Source organism: Trichogramma pretiosum, unplaced genomic scaffold, assembly GCF_000599845.2.
Source record: "Trichogramma pretiosum strain Unisexual culture from Peru unplaced genomic scaffold, Tpre_2.0 scaffold40, whole genome shotgun sequence".
Classification (NCBI taxonomy): Eukaryota; Metazoa; Arthropoda; class Insecta; order Hymenoptera; family Trichogrammatidae; genus Trichogramma; species Trichogramma pretiosum.
In genome coordinates this window covers 1,163,224-1,183,500 of record NW_019641657.1, presented here as the reverse complement: position 1 = coordinate 1,183,500, position 20,277 = coordinate 1,163,224, and the positions used below count along the sequence as shown (strand labels likewise).

General features: G+C 35.4%; 1 protein-coding gene across 1 annotated transcript; it reads right to left on the bottom strand.

The window, feature by feature from the left end:
- Positions 1 to 18,185: 18,185 nt before the first annotated feature.
- On the bottom strand, positions 18,186 to 18,916 carry LOC111693938 (zinc finger protein Gfi-1b-like). The gene has a single exon (XM_023460192.1). The coding sequence runs from the start codon at positions 18,838 to 18,840 to the stop codon at positions 18,358 to 18,360; it is 483 nt and encodes a 160-aa protein (XP_023315960.1). The 5' UTR covers positions 18,841 to 18,916; the 3' UTR covers positions 18,186 to 18,357.
- Positions 18,917 to 20,277: the final 1,361 nt, after the last annotated feature.

Genomic DNA, 20,277 nt, shown 5'->3' with positions numbered 1-20,277 from the left:
GTCATATTCTCGGCTACCGCGCGTACATACATTAGGAGCGTAATTTTTTTACATTCGAGCTTACGCTCGATCGAAAAATATCCTTGCGATTTCGTATCGCCGGAGAAATTTCGTAGCTCATTTTTATCTCTCTCTAGCTCTATTTCGAGCTGCGCGCGCGTGCCTCTTCGGAACAAAACATGAATCAAAAAGCTGCGCGCTTACTCGCACAGCTCGCGAAGGCAACGCACATTATTCGATGCTTTATGCAGCAGGCGTTCGTAAAGTCGAGCAAAATTATTAGCATATTTTCATTGTTGCTGGATGTAGGGGAGGGCAGCAACACTATTTACTACCGTTTTGTTCGCGTGTGTACGTGTGTGCACCGAGTGCCGGTCTAAGAATTGAAAAAAAAAAAAAAATCTTTGTAAGGCAACTACTGCTCGCTGAGCGGAGTGTAAACGCGCGCGCTTGAGCTCGAGCAGCTGACCTTCGCGTGTCAGAAGTGCGCTTGTATCCTGCAACGTACACACAGCGTATAACCCGGGCCCATTGTCTCACTCGAAAGAATGACTTTTCGTTAATTTGTTGCTCGGCTACTTGCGCGCGCTATAATTATAAATCTTATTAAAAGAGAAAAAAAAAGACTCGGACCCTCGAGATAAAAATGGTTTTTCGTCCGAAAGGTCATAAAGTTCGTGAAAATCAATAAGACCCAAGCCTTGGCAAGGTCTTTCACATCGTAGTTAAAAACTTCATTGTTCGCAGCCTAGATTTATTACGTAAATCGTCCGAACGATTTGGATGATTGTTTAATAATAAACTATAAACTAAATATTTCATGTATTTTGAAACTTTATCGCAGAAGAAGAAGGTAAATCAAAAAAGGCTTAAAAATAAATTTTTCTATTGTACTCGCGCATAACTGTAACCGCATTTTGAATTTTTAGATACTAGAAGCGGATGTACCTTATCAGTGGAAAGAGACAAATTATAGTTCATTATCAATGGTTTACTCACTTTTGTTTGAATATTTTATCTAATAAATAAGCTGAAATTAGATAAATTTACAGTTTTGTCACACTCGAATAATCAAACTGCTCGTTTGATTTTATTGATTTTCATCATCATGAACAGGTTGTAGTGTTACGAAAGCTGAAAGATCTAACTAAACATCAAATTGTTTTCCGTGCATTCGCGCAATTCTAATTCTACATCGTCAACATCTGGAGGCGCTGTTTCGTCTAAACTTAATTCATATGCATTTTGATTTTGTACAAATTCCATTTCCGCAGGCGTTTGTCATAAAGTAGTCATGTCAAGTGACAGTTGCACGGGTAAACTAATATTCATATGATTTGTAGCCTCCTGCAATATGGAGTTTTCAGTGACTATAGATGGATTAAATGTTATTAATACAAAATCTGGATTATGTGTTATTGATTCCACACCCGAATTATATGCTATTGGTTTGACATCTAGATTATACGTTGTTTGTTCGACAACATTGATCTGAATCTTTTTAGTAGGTGGACTCGAATTTAATTGATGATAGCAGTCTTCGCCATGATCTAAATCAGATTCAGCACCTCTGCACAGCAGTTTCATCACCATAAGTTTTATAAACTAAATCGCCCTGTTTAGATTCAATTTTAGATCCATATAGCTCGTTTTAAGCTCACTTTTTCAGCAACTTTTTTTGCTACATTTTGAATTTGATTCTATCTATCTGCTTCTAGTGTTTTCTTTCTTTTTCGATTTGCTTTTCAGTAATGTCAGGCTGATTTTCTGTAGTAGCTTCTGCTCCTAATATGATTTAAGCTTTTTACTGGCCAAGGCTTGCTCGCAAATCATTTTTGGAAGGCTCTCTAAAAGCAAATGTATCAACTTAAGAAGTATGATACGTTGGGTGCTGGGTAATAGAAGTTTGTTTACATTTCCTTAGAAAAATTAAAATCGACTTTCTAAATATTATTCAAACTTAATATAATAATCTCAGGACAGTAATAATCATAATTAGAAGTAATCAAAATTTTCAAGTAATTTTAAAGGGGAGGGGCGAATTAAAGGAAAATGGCACTCTATTGAGAATTCGAGTGCAAAGACGTGAAACCAAACAATAATGTTTTGGACTTGATTTATTTATAAGAATATTTTTATTTGTCACTAGCAGAATAACGTGTAATGATATTAGCCATCTAGTGCTGTCTTTTATTATTATTGAAATTTCACGTGTAAAAAAAATCATTACTAGAATATTAATTTTCAATTTAATTTTATGTGAGAGTACTTGAAATAAAATTCAGTGTCGGAAAAATTAAATCTCTTTTTTATGAAAAAAACCCGCACTCGGATAAGCCTGAGTTCAAAATCAAGAAATGCTAAATACGACGTTGAGAATTGGGCCGAATTTCATGCACACCCGCAAACACATACTCGCCGCGCGCCATTGTATTAATGACTTTGTTGCGCCGCCACCTAATATGCACGCTGCGTTGCTCGTCGTCATAGCCAAACCTAAGTCATACTTTTTAAGCTTGCGAAATAATAATTGTTACGGAATGCTAATTAGATTTTAACGCAGGATTAATACGCGCGGAATAATTATTCATAACTTACGTACATAAATATGTACTCGGCCCAGTGGTTCATTTATGTCGCGCGAGTGCGAAATCTTACGCCACCGCGCGCACTTATGACTGGCGTGTTATTGTAATGCGAGTGTACGGACGCATTGAATGCGTAAATGAAATTTTTCCAAAAACCAATGCTCCGATCCTTCGGTACTTTTTGCTCTCTCTCTCTCTCTCTCTCTATAAACATTGTGCAAATGCAACTGCACCAAAGCTCGCCCGGAATTCTTAAAAACCAATTCCAAATCTCATGAGGCACACGCTTAGAAAATATCTGTGATCGGGTGCTCGACGACTCGAGTTTTCGTGGGTGCGAAAATGGAAAAAGGATAGAAGAAACCTCGGATCACGAGCGAAAGAACCGAACATAGTACATGCGCTGATATCTGCAATCTCGAGATTATCAATCGGTGCACTGCACGCGGCACAGCTGCGCGAGCTTCGTTGCGGCCATCCCCATTCAAATCGGTACATAGGAGTATGTATACGTAATACATACATACACGTGCTCGTGGACGTTCACTCCTTTGTAAGCTTGTACGTCTGTATCTGCGTTACAGTTGTGAATTTTGCAAAGGAGGCTTTGCCCCGGCTCATGTGTGCCCTACACCAATACAACTCAGTGCACACACACACACACACACACATATGCACAAATATATATACGTATATATAAATATTAGCAAACGATCCCACGGCCCGCACCTATACAGAGTCAACTATGAGGCACATATCTATCGATAACCTCGCGCCCGAATCATACAATACGTCATAGACACAACTGCAGCAGCAGCAGCGGCAACAGCAGTAGGGGTCTGGGAAAAAAGTTTATATACATGTTGAGTCTATGCAGCTTATACAGACACACACATAAAAGCATGTGCATGCTTGACTCTTGCTCTTATATTTAGCCTAAATTGCAATCGATGTCAATTACTAGTGTATACCTATCGACGGAGACAAGAGATCGGCTTGCGAAGAGAGCAAAAAAAAGGGAGGGAAAAAAACAGTCTACGTATATATATCTCGAAACGGGTAATTAGCGGCTGTTGCGAGTTTCGAGATTTCCTTGATTTCTGCTCTCTCAAGAGCTCCCTTCTCTCTCTCTCTCTCTCGCTCTATCTCTCTTTCTCTTTCGGTCGTAGCGTAGCCGCAGATATGTATTATACAGATCGATCCTGTGGGTGAGCTCAGCGCAGAACGTAAGGCAGCAGCAGAAGCAGAAAACAATGGGAAGACTGCAGATCGTGTCATTGGAGACTTTTTTTTCGGTACAAATCAAGCTCGAGCTAAGTTTGTGTTGACCCAGTTTTACTGAGAAGAGAGAGAGAGGCTCACTGCAAAGGGTACACGTACGGCATACACACGATCGCAAGTGGATTATTGACAGTTGTGAGAAAAGCACGAAGATCGCACGGTGATAATGAACTTGGGAAGCTTTTATCCGATTCTTTAATCAGCTACACTGATGTAAGATTGCCTCTTGAAAAACACTGCAGCTTTTTCCTCTTCAGCTATTAGAATATAAAATAGCGTTCGACCATTTTTATGGGAGCTCTTTTTACAGCTTGCGATTAATGATACCTGATTGATATTGCGGGATCGATTTTAAAACTATTCTCACTCCTATCTGAGACTTGTTCGAGCCAAAAATTAGTAAGCATTGAGTTGAGTTACGTTTGAGCTTAAGGTCAAGTTAGCGCGTTGAGAGCACAACTATTTAAAGTGCATATCCGTCCATTAACAGCCTAATCAGCTCTTTTTATAATTATCTATAATGACTACTCAGTCGTTACATTGATTCATACGTTACGTGAGAAAAATAAATAATTGTTCGTGTATATATAATAAAAAAAAAAAAAGGAGTATCTAATGTAAAAAAATCGCTTGTGAATTACGCTTAAATATTTCAACATAAATTAATTGGTTTCTTTTTCGTAAAATATTTTTTACAATTATGCTACAAGTATTAGGTGCATTTTGAATGATTCAAAAATTACAATTTGATTGTTTCTAAAAATCAGACCAGTTTCGACCAATTTCTATACAATGATAACACTTCCAGTCTCAAACACTAGATGGCGAGTACTTCTATCTATAAATCTGCAAGTGGCACAGTCAAAATAATTGTATATGAGCATGGTTTTTCAAATATTCTTTGATTATTAAAATATTCTAAAATATTTGAATATTTAATTGATATTATTTAATTATCATCTATTCAATGGTGTAGAAGTGTCATTTAAAATATTTTTCATTTCGAGTCCTATATCATCTAGATCAGACCTGAAAAATGACACTCTTTGACGGTTAGTAGAATTTTCATTTCTTGCTACGATTTCTATACCTTCCGAGTAAAGATGAATGATTATCATATACACTGCGTCCGCGAAAGGGAAATCTTTACGGCAACGTGGCATGACTGCTTGGCGCAAGTTTTTTTTTGCGCACAGGTAGATTTATAAGACCGAGACTATACGAGAAAGTCGCACACGCAATACTGAACTACATACGTGCTGCACCACGTGGTGTCACACTTTTTTTGTGCATGACCTCCTTTTCATTAGACGAAAAAAAGAAAATGATTACTATACGCCGAAGGAGTTAGAAGAAAATTGATAAACAAAACTCTACTTTCAATCACTTGCGACCATCAGATAAAAATGAGAAATTTCGCGTAAGGAATATTAAAGCAAGGCTTATGAATTATGATATAATATTTACTATTTGTGTGTGAGTCTTTGACTTTTACAGTTTTAATCGAATCGAAAACTTTGAATGATCACATCGACGAGAATTCGAATGTTTTCGGGTTCAATTAATCGGCAGCGTTTTCAAAACCAGCTTCAATAGGAGGGGTGGAAAAAAGAGTTTTCTAGCGAGAATCTCGCACAAAATATTTTTTGAGTTGTTCATACATTTAAATACAATCCCACTCTTTAATGCATCTAATGTAGAATTTACTTCAATATCTAGTTCATATAACTAATTATCTACTAGGTAAATTTTATTCTTAAAGATGATAAAAAAAAATGGATAATTTAGTTCGAATATATCTTGCAAGGAAATTATATTCCTATTTTCATTTTCGTTTCTGAATACTAATATATTCAATAGCTGTATGTATATTCAATAGAAATGAACATGAAAACATGAGTAGTAAAATCGAGTGAGAGAGATTAAATATACAGGACGTCCCAGAATTGAGAGATGATATTACTATCATTGAATAGACTGAACTAGGAACTTTTTAAATCTATCATCTCACGAGTAACTGAAAAGTTTCAACAAATAAAAGCATCTTGCATTGTATAATATTAAATCGTTTACTAATTTTAAAACTTCACAAGTGTAACTATAATAATGCATATCATTTAAGCTACATTCACATTGTCACGTGTGTAATAAGTTATTATTATAATAACATTATGTACTATATCGTTATAAGTTTAGAGATATATTTCTCTTTTATGTGAATGTTTTTCTGCGTGATATATCGCACGTATGTTTGAGCTAATTGCGCGCTTGAATGAACGATATTTTCGTTACAGTTTTGGTATGCGCGAATACCTCTATATAACATACTACACAACTGCGTAGTGCGTACCGACAGTACACGTTGGAAGAGGAAAATTATCATCATAAGGAATTATCACAAATGTTGGTGCCCCTCGCTAATGTTATACGAGTACTTAATGCGTTCTAACAATGACCAAGGAAAGAATTCCTTAAAGTGTTAGTGTATACAAATTAGTGAAATTGAGGTAAAGTGTTAGATACTCGAGGCGCATAACCTCGAATATTTTCGTAGGGTATTTTATAAAAACTATAAGAGGGGAAATATAGAAGATTAGTGATGGATGACAAAGAGAACACAGTCCGGTACTTAATACCTTTTTTTTGCATGTCGTAATATTTTTTAAAACGATCATCTCATCTAATTTTATATTCTTCAGGGTGAAAGAAGAGCCAAATGATACTTGGCCGAATCCAGGCAGTGATTATATTTTCGATTCAGTAGACTCTTGCAAAGGCGAAAACATTACAACAATGACGTGTTCCGAATCACCAGTGAGTTTATTGATTTGAGTTATCTTCTGATTTTTCACTCTTAAAAATTATAATACAATTCTAATTTTAGGCTAATCACACAAATGAGGTTATGGCGTCACAGAAAAAATTGGTGGAAAAAATATCCATAGAATTTGAATGCAAAAATGTTAAACTCGAACTGAAAATTCAATCGAAAGCCAACTGTAAAACTGAGTATCAAAGTAATCCATCTATTGTGAAAATTGAAAATAGAATTCGGACTAATGGTTTCAATGATAAATATTTGATAATTTTGATAAAAAAAGATTTCGACTATCACAATCACTGTCAGTTTCAAGTACATCCCCGATTGAAAATAGATGAATATGAGAAGGATGTAATATTAAGAAAAAATACTCAAGCCAAATTATCATATCAGTGCAAAACATGTCAAAAAATTTTCAAAAAAGAAGTGAATCTAAAAATACATACCCTCAAAACACACAAGGGCACCAGACCATATGAATGTGAGTTATGTCATGAATTATTTGTAAATCAGAGTCAACTCAGAAAACATAAAATGACAGTACATGGTAGCAAACCCTTTGAGTGTGACATTTGCCACAAATCATTTCGTTATAATTTTAACCTAAAAACTCATATAAATGCAGTGCATGATCGTAGCAAACCCTTCGAATGTAAAATTTGTCACAAATCATTTGGATACCAGAGTAATCTCAACAAACACATAATTGAAGTACATAATCGGAGCAAACCCTTTGAATGTGTAATTTGTCAAAAATCATTTGGAAGAAATAATAACCTCAAGAATCATATTGATACAGTGCATAATCGGAGCAAACCCTTTGAATGTGATATTTGTAATAAATCATTTGTATGCCAAAGTAAACTCAAAAGGCACATAAATGAAATACATGATCATATCAAACCCTTTGAATGTGATATTTGTAATAAATCTTTTGTATGCCAAAGTAAACTCAAAAGGCACATAAATGAAATACATGATCATATCAAACCCTTTGAGTGTGAAACTTGCCACAAATCATTTGGACAAAAAAGTAACCTGCAAAGTCACATAAATGCAATACATAATCGTAGCAAACCCTTCGAATGTGAAATTTGTCACAAATCATTTGGATACCGGAGTGATCTCAAGAAACACATAATTGAAGTACATAATCGGAGCAAACCCTTTGAATGTGTAATTTGTCAAAAATCATTTGGAAGAAATATTAACCTCAAGAATCATATTGATACAGTGCATAATCGGAGCAAACCCTGTGAATGTGATATTTGTAAAATCATTTGTATGCCAAAGTAAACTCAAAAGGCATATAAATGAAATACATGATCATATCAAACCCTTTGAATGTGATATTTGTAATAAATCATTTGTATGCCAAAGTAAACTCAAAAGGCACATAAATGAAATACATGATCATATCAAACCCTTTGAGTGTGAAATTTGCCACAAATCATTTGGACAAAAAAGTAACCTGCAACGTCACATAAATGCAATACATAATCGTAGCAAACCCTTCGAATGTGAAATTTGTCACAAATCATTTGGATACCGGAGTGATCTCAAGAAACACATAATTGAAGTACATAATCGGAGCAAACCCTTTGAATGTGTAATTTGTCACAAATCATTTGAACGAAACAGTACCCTCAAAATTCACATTATTACAGTACATGATCACATCACATCATTCGAATGTGACATTTGTAAGAAATCATTTGGACAAAAACCTCAAATTCAACATCACGTAAACACAGTTCATAATAGGAGCAAATCCTAAGAGCATGAGATTTGTTTTAAAATTAGACTAGACTTTTAAACTTACATGTTATATGTAATTTTAGAAAATTTTTTACTAATGTATCCCTAAAGTTTTTGACATTATAATAAAGTTTTTCAGACTATCTTTAATTTAATCATAATTTTGATGAATCACCCATTTACCTGTTTTTTTATTAGTTAAAGTATAAGTCAAGATGATGTCTTGACGCAAGAATTATTTATTAATATCAGCAGCATCAATGATTAAAAATGAAGCTTTGTAAGAAGTTGACAATGCAAATACATTGTGAATCCCATGTTCGAAAGATACAATTTGGCAATCAGGGCAAGTATACCGCCATCGTTGCACATAAATTCTTATGGGTCCGCATAATAAGCCGTTGTTTTAAGCCACACATTTACCCAAAAATTATTAGAATTGATAAGATCGTTTGTTTTTTTTTTTTTTGCAATTTCCTCTGAATTCGTAGATTATTTTAAAAGTTACGTGTCAAAAATTGTATTTTTGTACTTTTTTGGAAATTTTACCATTTTTGGTTAATTTGCATAGTTGAAATTGTTTTTATAGAATGTTTACAGGATACTAATTTTAATAAAATGCCATAAAAGACTTTTGGAGGAAAAAGTTTCTTGCCGATGAATTGGTGGCTTTGATTCTTGAACATGCAATCAGAGCTAACTAAATTGACCCATCTCGTACCAAACGTGAGTAACTGAATCAACCCAATTTTTTGATGTTTAAGAATGCCATTGTGGTAAACGAAACTATTAAGCTCAAGCTTTTTTACGATCTGTAAATCTATCAACATTGTTAAATAACCAAATCAATCCAGCTTGGGTAATTTGTTTGACTTTCAGTTACTTGGGTTCTTTCAAAAACTCAGAAAAATCAGAAAAACTGCACTCGATCTTGATTTATTCGATTTTAAGTCGAGTTTTTGGAATACTCGCACGCTCTCTAATACGAAATCGGCAATACTCAAACATGCAGGCACGTCGATTGCTTGTAACAGAAAATCCATGATCGTTATACACGGTCTAGCAGCTATTGTTTTACAGGATCTTGGTAAGAGACATTATAGGCTCGATCGGCTCGTAATCGAACTCGCAGAAACGAATTGGCCCAGGCAACAACCGACACCAATCATTCGGCGCAGCTGTGTAACGCGTATACTTGTAATACGAATTGAGATTACACGCATACACACGCATACATGCATAATAAAATGTGAGCTCGCGCGAGCGTCCCGCGACTGCGTAAATATATTTTAGGGCCAATTTTCGATCGCGGATCGTTGTCGTGGCGCGGGGCGATCGATCGCGGCCACGCCTTTTCGCGAGCCGTCTGTCTCGAATAGCTCCAAAAGTCCGTTTGCGTACGGGTAGCTAGCTGTCCGTCTCGGCGCTCTTTACGTAAGAGCACCGACAACACAACCCCGCGTGAGCTCGCAAATCGACGAGATACGTAGCTACATACTATATTTACTTTGTATTCGCGAGAGAGCCTTGTTACATGGACGCAGGCGCCATATAAAGCTCGCGGGGTCCTTCGAGAGAGTGTCCATGTGCGTACATGTGTAAGAATAGGTGTTGCGTGCGCGCGCGCGAGAGAGAGCTGGATTTTTCTTTGCTCGATAAGATTACGCGGCCACGGCCTCAACGCCGATTCTCGAGCAAGAGACACGCGCGCGCTGCTCGGCTTTAAGGCCCCCGCACACGAGTAACTGGCACCAAATGTGCGTATAATGCACCAACACACATAAAGATTATCGTTATTGTTATTATTGCGCTCATATACACACAACAATACGCACGCACACTTTAAAGTCGACGCAACTCAACTGGCGCGCGATCACTCGATACTGCAGTACGTACAAAAACTTATACACACACACACTTTATACATAACTGTTATGAAATCTACGTATGTATGAGGCGAGCGTGGCACACGACGACGTATCGCATGTATATTGCGATTGTCCATATACACACAGGCCACAGAGAGTGAGACAAAGTCGCGTCCATTTCCAAAAGGAAAATTGTATCTGTATATAAATGCACGCGTATAGTACGTTATTGTTGGCGAGCTGCTGTCTTATCGCCGCATATACTGGGGCGCGACTCGTTGTTTAAAAACGTTTATATATAGCGTATTATATATACAACCCCGTATGCGCGAGTGATTTGAGGCTCTGGCATTTTGGGCGATTGAATAATTTTCCAGCCTAATGTACGGTATTATATCTTAGGTAGGTAGTATCGGTCGAGGTATTTGGCGCGCGCGAGCGATGAATAAAGGGAACGTGGATATATAAGCGCGACGTATAATAATCGGCAACCAAGCCCCGTGCGAGATACGTACAGTGCCTATACCAGTGCAGTGCAGCCGCCAAGCAAATACGTATAATACGTATGAATAACTAGATCACGTGTCAGCGCAGCTCGCAACTCTCGTGCGACGTCTCGAGAGCGCGATTTCGTCATTTGGCATATTGCAGGAACGCGACGAGGAGAGAAAGAGCAAGAGAGAGAACAATGCGGCCGAAACACGCGCTCCACGTACATACCGATAAATATTCCGCGTCCCGCGCGTACTGCGCGAAGGTATATATACCATAATAATCCCCTCCCGCGCGTAGCATGCACATAAAACATAGCCGCGGATTTTCACGCGCGTTAACGTACTTATACTGTATATACCGTATATGAATTCAGATTCTTGTGGCATATTATATGGCATCGAAATCGCGTGTGTGTGTCTGTGCGAGTATAATATGTGCGAGAGCGATCCGCCCGCGCCTGCAATGCATGCGATGCTGGGCACATGCATACGCGCGATAATATATGCACGCGCGCGAGACGTCGTTCGAGTGAAAGCGAAACTTCAGCGCGTGTATACCACGAGGTTTTTTCGTTGAGGTCGAGCTTTTTTTTCTTATATCCTTTGAGCGCGTTAAGCTTTGCGGGTTCGCGCGCTATTTATAAAGACTAGCCCACATCGCGGGGTGTATGTATACACGCGCGAATTATTTGACAATGAGGTTGGAGGTGTCAATATAAATGCCACTTACGTATTGCCAGATCTTTTTCTGGCCGCGCTCGCTCGAATGTATACAGCTTTATATATCTCCGTCGTGCACGCGCCTATTTATATATTATTATGTACATAGCGGGCGTGCGTTTGTAATATATGCATAATAATGCAGCGACGGCGGCATAACCATTGCTATTTTAAGTGTAAACCGATACGGCGCAGGAAATATTTTTTGTCTGTGTGTACTTATATACGCGTGTATTTATACGTGGGTGATTAGAAACTCGAAATTTATTCGCACCGAGGATTATTGATCCACTGTATTGAGGTTTATTGCCATCCACGCGATTGTGGCCGCGGTGACCAGTGTGCGCGGCAGCAGCCAGCCGTGTATTAACCACCTAGGCGTTATATCATTGCGCAATAGTTTTTCCTTTGTTCCAGGCAATCGAATTTTATCGATTAGGCCCAAAAAAATGGAAATAAAAATTACACTACTGCTGCCACTGCTGCTGTGGCTTGTAATACTGCCTCCCGGCATCTCTCGCTTTCTGTGAGAGCCCGTGCGGAGAGCATTGCTCGCATTGCTCGCGCTGAAAGTTTGATTAATAAAGAGTATCTCGTACGTTACCCTCGCACACACATTATAGCTATAGATATAGACTCAATATCTTCGACGTTACTTACCAGACCCCCGCGATTGGATATACCAACGTCTGTGTACGTGTGTCACGATTTTGTAATTTTCAACTTTCTGCGATGATAATCGTATACGTGTATGCATGTTGGTGTGTGTTTGTGTGTATACGCGACGAGCTGTATATGTGTGTAAATGTACGTCAGCAGCTCTGGGGGCAATTTTATTTAACAGCTATTATATTGCTCTCGCGGATATTATTTTCTGTGCCATTTTGCGATATTATTATAACAACATTGGCCCAAGATGATAATAATAGAACTTTGGACTTTCACTGATACATTTTATTTCCATTACGGCTGCGAGGCCCGCAGGCTTGTCTATGTGTATATAGAAAATTTTTCGGAGCTATGTGCATACAGCAGCAGCAGCAACAAACAGCAGCAGCGTGTGGCTCCTCGAAGCGCACCGATCGATTTTCAGCCAATTGCGAAAAACCGAATCCGTTGCAGCTGTGCGCGGCTGCTATTACACTTTATTCTTATTAAAAATTATCTCGAATAAAAATCGCTGACAATTCGAAGGGGGTTCAAGCTTGAGAAATAAATTCCGAACGAAATTTTACGAATTTCCATGTGTAAAATATAAAGAGGTGATAATGTGCTCGAAGTCGTAACCTCGTCAACACCTGTATAAAAAAGCTCGACAAGAAATGAATATTGGAATATATTAACATATCGAGGAGCACCTTTGGTACTCCGCAAATAAACGCACGTGAGAGTCACGCATCTTCTAAGTTCGAACAGATGCCCCCGCTGCGCGTTTAAAGAGAAACGCAAAGAAGGAAGAGCCGTAAGCCAGGACGGAGCAATGCGCAACAACAACAACAACAACAACAACAACAACAACAACACGTGCACGTCATGCAAGCCACGCGATAATAGTAACTCAGCAACATGTATATTTCTCGAAGCGTATGGCACGTGAACAGCTGAATTTTGCGTGCGCGCACCGAGCGCGTTGTGCGATACACATGCAACAAGTCGGAAGTGCGTCGCGCGCCTGTATGATAAAACGACGAGAGCTTACATAGACACGCCGCACGGGGGTCTCGCGCAACCGATTAATGGTGCATGATCGATTGTTTCCGGGGCTCGATTATTGGCCATTCGCGTTAAGAGACTGTATCGGACAGACATTTTCGCGGTCAGTCGTTGTTTTGATGTTGGTACAATATAAATATAGTTGCCCTGTTGCGTAATGTGCATGGTAAAATTTACTCCAAAAAAGCTACTTGGAGACTCCAAAACAGAAATTTTGTTTTTAACCTTCGAAACCATCAAGTTTTCGTTCCACTGAACAAGGGTCAATAGTTCAAGTCTCATATTTTATCACGAATTTTATTCACATAAAATATGTGATTTCACCTGCTGCAAAAATATTTTAAATAATTTAGCAGCAGTTCTACTTTTTTTCTCTAATCATTAATAAAACTTATAGAAATATTTTATTCAAGCTCTACAATGGCCTACAATTTCTTGCAAATACTTTTACTCGCCACGTTGGTGAGCGAGGTCGGCTGCTATAGTAAATATTATGCATTGGTATTATTTTACATTCAATATTGGAAGAATCGTAATAAAAGCTATACATTAATATTTTTATTAGCTTTTCTATAGATAATGATAAAACTTAAATCAGAAGTTTTTTTCGTTTCGAAAATACTAAAATTTTTATACGAAGTTATAGCTTGGTTTCGGATAGATTTTCTTTATTATAGTGCATTGGACTTCTTGCAAGGTATATACACTTCCTTTATTTTACTCAAATTCGGGTAGGTAATAGGATATAGACTCGTGATATGGGCTCATGCCTTTAATGTCAACAGGGGAACTTTAAGTACATAAAGAAAAAGAAAATTTGCATTCAATGGAACATAAGTGACCATGCAATAATGTCAAGCATTTCATGACTACCCTTGATAATTACAAAGTAATATATAAGATAAGAAATTGAAAATTCCTTTCATTAGTTAATTTTCCATTATTTTTTATTCAACTATTCGTTAATACAAAAACTCTTTAAAAATCTTGTTAAAGTACAAAAATCGTTAAAACTCACAAATGTTATGTGAAGAAAAAATAATTCAATATTTTGTTTATATTAAAAACCTTACTTATTTTTTCAGTTTCTCAAGACTTTGCTCATCGCTCAAATACATCAAATATCATTGGAAAAAATCAAATTTAATTCAATTAAAAAAAGATGATTCACTATATTGATCGTTTACTTCCTGAAAAAAATTATTCGCCGCCAGCAATGATTGAATATATTGCCAATTTTGGTAAATGGATTTGCGTTTCTCCTGACATGAATAAAATTATTCGACTACTTGGGAACATGGTGTTTTTTGGAGTTTGGGGATTCGTATTATTGAATTTGGTAAATATTTATAAATTTCCTTTTTTAACATATATTATCCCTTCATTGAGTAGAAATAAATGACAAAATTAAAGAAATGATATCTTTTTTAAAATTATAATTTTTTTTTGGAAAAAGATTGTAATTTAATTTTTCTGAGTACTTGTATAATATACAAAATAGACTAAATGGTATGTGTCTAAAAAAGTTGTCTGAAAAAATTTAAATATCAATTATAAGAATAGTTCTTTCATATAATTGTTACAGGAACTTTAAGTTATCTTTTATTTTTAATATCGAACTTAATTCATCAAAGAAAAAATTTTACGAACGGAGATTGTGTGCAATTTTTTCGAAAAGTTTACAAATTCCATCTCCATAAAGTATGGCAGCTCGATAATAAAAATATATAACTCTTTTTCAGGGGCTTGCAATTACATTTGGAATTATTGAAGGAACTATGACAAATAATGATATATTCAATACATTTTTTGTTTGTATCTTTGTTCTTGGTTTCAGTTTAGTGTATGTATCCCTAATGTTTGATTCAAATAAGGTATGCATAAAAACCATGCAAGTACATTTGAACTGCTTTTTTTAATTGAAATAAATAATTTACTATAGGTGAAGGATATTGCAGTTAAAATGGAGATCATGTGGTATAATTGCAGATCTGATACAGAGAAAAAAATTATCTTAGAACAATCGAAAATCGCTTTCATCATTACTATTCTTTACTTTGGTATGCATTTATTATATTAAGTTGACAAAGTTAATTAAACTTTAAAGTACCCATGAATTGAAAATAAAAATATTCATTTTGTTTAAAATAATGACTATTTCAACTATTTTTATAGGTCTTTTATCAGTTTCATTTTTAGGATATACATTCGAGCCGATTGTCACGTTTTCAATAAACAGTTGGATATCAGTGAATAACTCGGTTGAAAGAAGCTTATGTGTCCCTATCTATTTTACTAAAGCTGTGAAGATCTATTACTGGCCAAGTTTTTGTCTTTCCGTGTTCCTTACTTTTGAAATTATATTCATAATCAACGCCATGAACTTTTTTCAAGTTTTTTCAGTAAAATTTTTAGTAGGATTGCTTTCAATGTTAGGGTAAACATGAATTTTAATCAATTTTATGGAAAATTTTTGATATCTGCGTCATTTGTGTTTTAGACATGATATGGCACACATACATGAAAAATTAGAATCGAGTTCTATACTTTCGGTACAAGAACAAAAAATGAAAATAATTAATGCAAGGATTCGCGATAACATTCGTATTCATCAAGAAATAATAAAGTTGAGTGATTTTTATTGTAATCATAATAAGATAATATTTTTCTGTTGGAAATGGAGATACATACTTAAATCATCACGTAAAGATCAATAAACTCATCAATATATGACTGATTAAAATTTAACTATAATATTTTAGGTTGTTTGAAGCTTTGCAAGGAGTGGTACAAACGAAGTTTTTAATCATAATAATGTTAATAACGTGCGAATTAAGTTTAGCAGGATTCTGGGTAGTTCTATTAAAATTCTTTAAAATTGTCCTTCCTTTTACTTTCTACGAAAAAATGATTTGTTCAAAGCGTAGTCCTGTTTTTTTTAGTTTTTGGTTATAATTTCGTACGATAAATTGTTTGCTTCCAAAATGGCTTTTTTAATGATATCTGGAGTTATGATTCTATTATATTTAATTTATTCAAGTGAAGATATAATAAATGCTTGTGATCGATTGAATAGGAATTGGTAATGAAATGACATAATTAACAATAACACAATTACAAAAAAAAACTATGTTCAAAATTCTCTTTCAGTTACGACGCCAAATGGTACTTATTTTCAGTAAAAGAACGACGTTTGATTCTTATAATGATTCTCCGAACTGCAAATCCTTGCATTTTTACGGCTGGTCCTACGTTTCCTATGAGTTATGAAACTTTTAGCGCAGTGAGTTATTCAAAGTAGATCGATTAATTTTGATTACTGCATACAATTTAAATCATGAATATATTTTTTAGATTATGAGAATGATACTGTCTTATTTGATGGCTTTTTATCGCATTATGCAGAAATTTTAATATCTTGAGTTCCAAGGAGTAATCAACGCAAATGTTTCGTTGATGTCGTTGACTCGATCCCTCTTTATGGTGAGGCTAAATTAGTGATGCTGTGAAGATGCAGAGTTACATAAACCAAGCAGTGTTAATCCATCAACGGTTGACTTGAAAAATCGTATACTTTGATACCGTTTTCTATTAAAAATGGTTTAAAATAATATACACTTGTTTTTTTGTAAATAATTTTTAAGTGGTTCTTGCATTTATATCTTTTTTCTCTCTACCGTTGTCTGATGAGTCTCGATGTAACGTCCCACGTGTATCCCATACTTGGTGAACCAGTACATTTAAGACAGTCTACGCAAGGGCAAAGAGTATTTCGATACATTTTTTTTATAAACAGTTCCAATTCCCTGGCGAAAATGAGAATGACAAATAATCGTATTTTGAGAATTTTTATGATGCCCTGCACAAAGTACTAGCATTTTTCTATTCTTTTTCGATTCTATTCGGCATCCAGCCGAGGTAAAAATACTACTACTAGTATTTAACTTTTATTAGAAGTATATGATATTGAATAATTAATGCCTACCAAGTTTACGTTACTCAACAAACTTTGAGGAATCATATTTTTATTTTATTTTGAATTTTATTACAAAGCATATTCTGTAAAAGCCAGACCAACAATATCTATTCGAGTAGATATTAACTATCAGACAGAACCAACCGTACTTATGTCTGAATTTCGAACCATAGCAGTCCAAAAGATCTCTATGTTATTTGACGATTGTGTTTCAACGGTTTCTAAAATATTGAACCTCGAAAAAAAGTAATTTGGACAATAAAAGTGGGGTCAGTAGGGCCGAATCTGAAATTCGATCTGAGCCTCTCTATCGGCGTGAAGTGATGCTGAAAACTTTTCCCAGGGAGTGTAGAAATATTTTTGACAGTTGCAATCTGTCTCTCGTACGGTAGAATTATATATATTATTTAGAGTATGCAGGAAAGGGGTAGGAGGTGTTACGAGGGCCCAGTCTTTATTACTCCTATAGTTGACCAAAAAATCGAGATATTCGACTGCGCTCCACAATTTACCACAGTCAACAAAAACCAGGTCTTGGTGTTGATTGCGGTGTGGTCCGAGATCCCATCAGAACTTCATTACACTTAAAGCTAACCTACTGGGCTCATGATGCCAAGGTGGAAACTTCTTCTCCATATCTCAGGTCCAGCACAAGAACCCCACTAATAAAGTTTTATCGCAAAAATGTCCATTAGTCCTATGTAAAAAAAATAAGACTATGGAATGTGAATTTAATAGTACATTTCTTGCGCTGGGATAGTTATATGTGAGGATTGGAAGAATATTTTTTACTTAAAATACATTTTTTTATCAATACCTTCATTTTTTATTTTTTTTTATAATCTAGTTAATTTTTCAAAATATACATGCACTGTATGAATTATAAAATGATTTTATGCACGAGATATACTTGTATAAATAACAAAAATTTTGAATGAAATATTAAATGATATTATTACAAAAGAAACATGTTTTTTTATCATTGGATACACAATATACATTAAGAACACAGGTTGTGCCGAATGACCAATAGAATTTGTTCCCCTTTTTTTGGAATCGGTTAAAGATTTCAGTGTGCGAAGTCGAGAAATAAGCATTGCTTTAATTTGAGGATTTTCTAGTAGCGGATCGCTCAAGTCTAATTCCTGTAATGCAGTGCATTCACATGCCTTTTAAGAGTATCCTTTCGGCCATATGACTTGTGACAAATATCACATTCAAAAGGTTTGCTCTGATTATGTACTGCACTTATATGTCTGCTGAGATCTTTTTTTGGTCCAAATGATTTAAGACAAATATCACATTCGTAGGGTTTTCTTCGATTATGTACCATCACTATGTGTCTATTCATGTTTGGCTTTTGTCCAAATGATTTTTTACAAATATCACATTCGAAGGGTTTGCTTCCATCATGTACTGCACTTATATGATCTTTAAGCGTATGTTTGTATCCAAATGATTTACGACAAATGTCACACTCGAAAGGTTTGCTCTGGTTATGTACATTATGTACTACCGTAATGTGAGTTTTCAGTACATTCTGGTATCCAAATAATTTGTGACAGATCTCACATTCGAAGGGTTTTTTTCGATTATGTATCGTCACTATGTGTCTATTCATGTTTTGCTTTTGTCCAAATGATTTTTTACAAATATTACATTCGAAGGGTTTTCTTCGATTATGTACTGTATTTATATGAGTTTTGAGATATCCTTTTTTTCCAAATGATTTATGACAAATCTCACATTCGAAGGGTTTCTTACCATCATGTACTATACTTATGTGAGTTTTGAGGCTAGTTTTGAATTTTAATGACTTTTGGCAGATCTCACATTCATATGAACTAATGTCATTATGTGTGAAATTGAAATGACTATTTAAACTCGTTTTTCGTTTATAAGTTTTTCGATACATTCTGCGCTGATAAGACAATTTTGTTTGAGTAATTTTTCCAAATTTCTTAATCTTCTCATATTCATCAATTTTTATTTGGGAATATTCATTAAATTGAGAGCCATCATCGTAATTGAATCCTTTTCGTATTAAAATTTTTAGATTATTTCCATTTGAGTAGTTTGTTTGACTTTTGTTTTCTATTTTTACAATAGGTAGACAACTTTGATATTCAGTTTTGAACGTTGTCGATAGAAACTCCTGATCAGGTTTAACATTTTTGCACTCAAAATATATGGATATATTTTCATGTAATTTTTCAGGTGATTCCATAGCTTTATTCATGTGATTTACCTAAAAGTGAAATTGTGTTATAGCTTTTGATAAGGGAATATTCGAACATAATTCAAATCATTAAACTCACTGGTGATTGATAAAAATTGATTGTTTTAAAGTTTTCGGTTTCGCAAAAGTCCATCGAATCGAAAATATTATTGTCAAGTACGTCTGACCAAGTATCATTCGGTTCTTCTTTCACGCTGAAAAATAGTCAAGTTCGATGCGATGATTGCTTATAAAAATATCACGGCATGTACAAAAAATGTTATACCTAATTGGGTCCTGTCTGCTTTCCATCATTTGCTAAATTATAGATGTTTACTGTTAATTTCTACAATATACACTGAAAAAATATTTGAGGTTATATGCCTCGAGTAGCCAATACTGTAGTACCTCGAATTCACCAATTTGTAAACACTTGCTATCTGAAGAATTACTTAACAGAGATGCTCTATACTTATATATTAGCGAGTCGACCTCGCAATTTTGAGAGCTCCTTAGCGATGCTTACCCCCTCTACCGTCGTCCTCTACTTGTCGTTTGATATGACTTTAATATGTAGAAATACTAGATGCGAAAATGACATTCATCAAGTCGCATAATTGCTTAAAAGTGGAGAAATATTCATTTACCTCAGGAATATTCATTTTATTTATATCTTAGGATTCACAAAGATACTAAGTACAGGACCCTGTCTTGCGTACAGTATCCTCCCTGTAGGGAAGATGACATATTCAACGTTGTTCATTTTTCAAGGCCTAGGGTAATAATTTTATTAGCATTTTCGATTTTTTTTTTTCAGGTTTAAAATCGTTTTTCGAAATA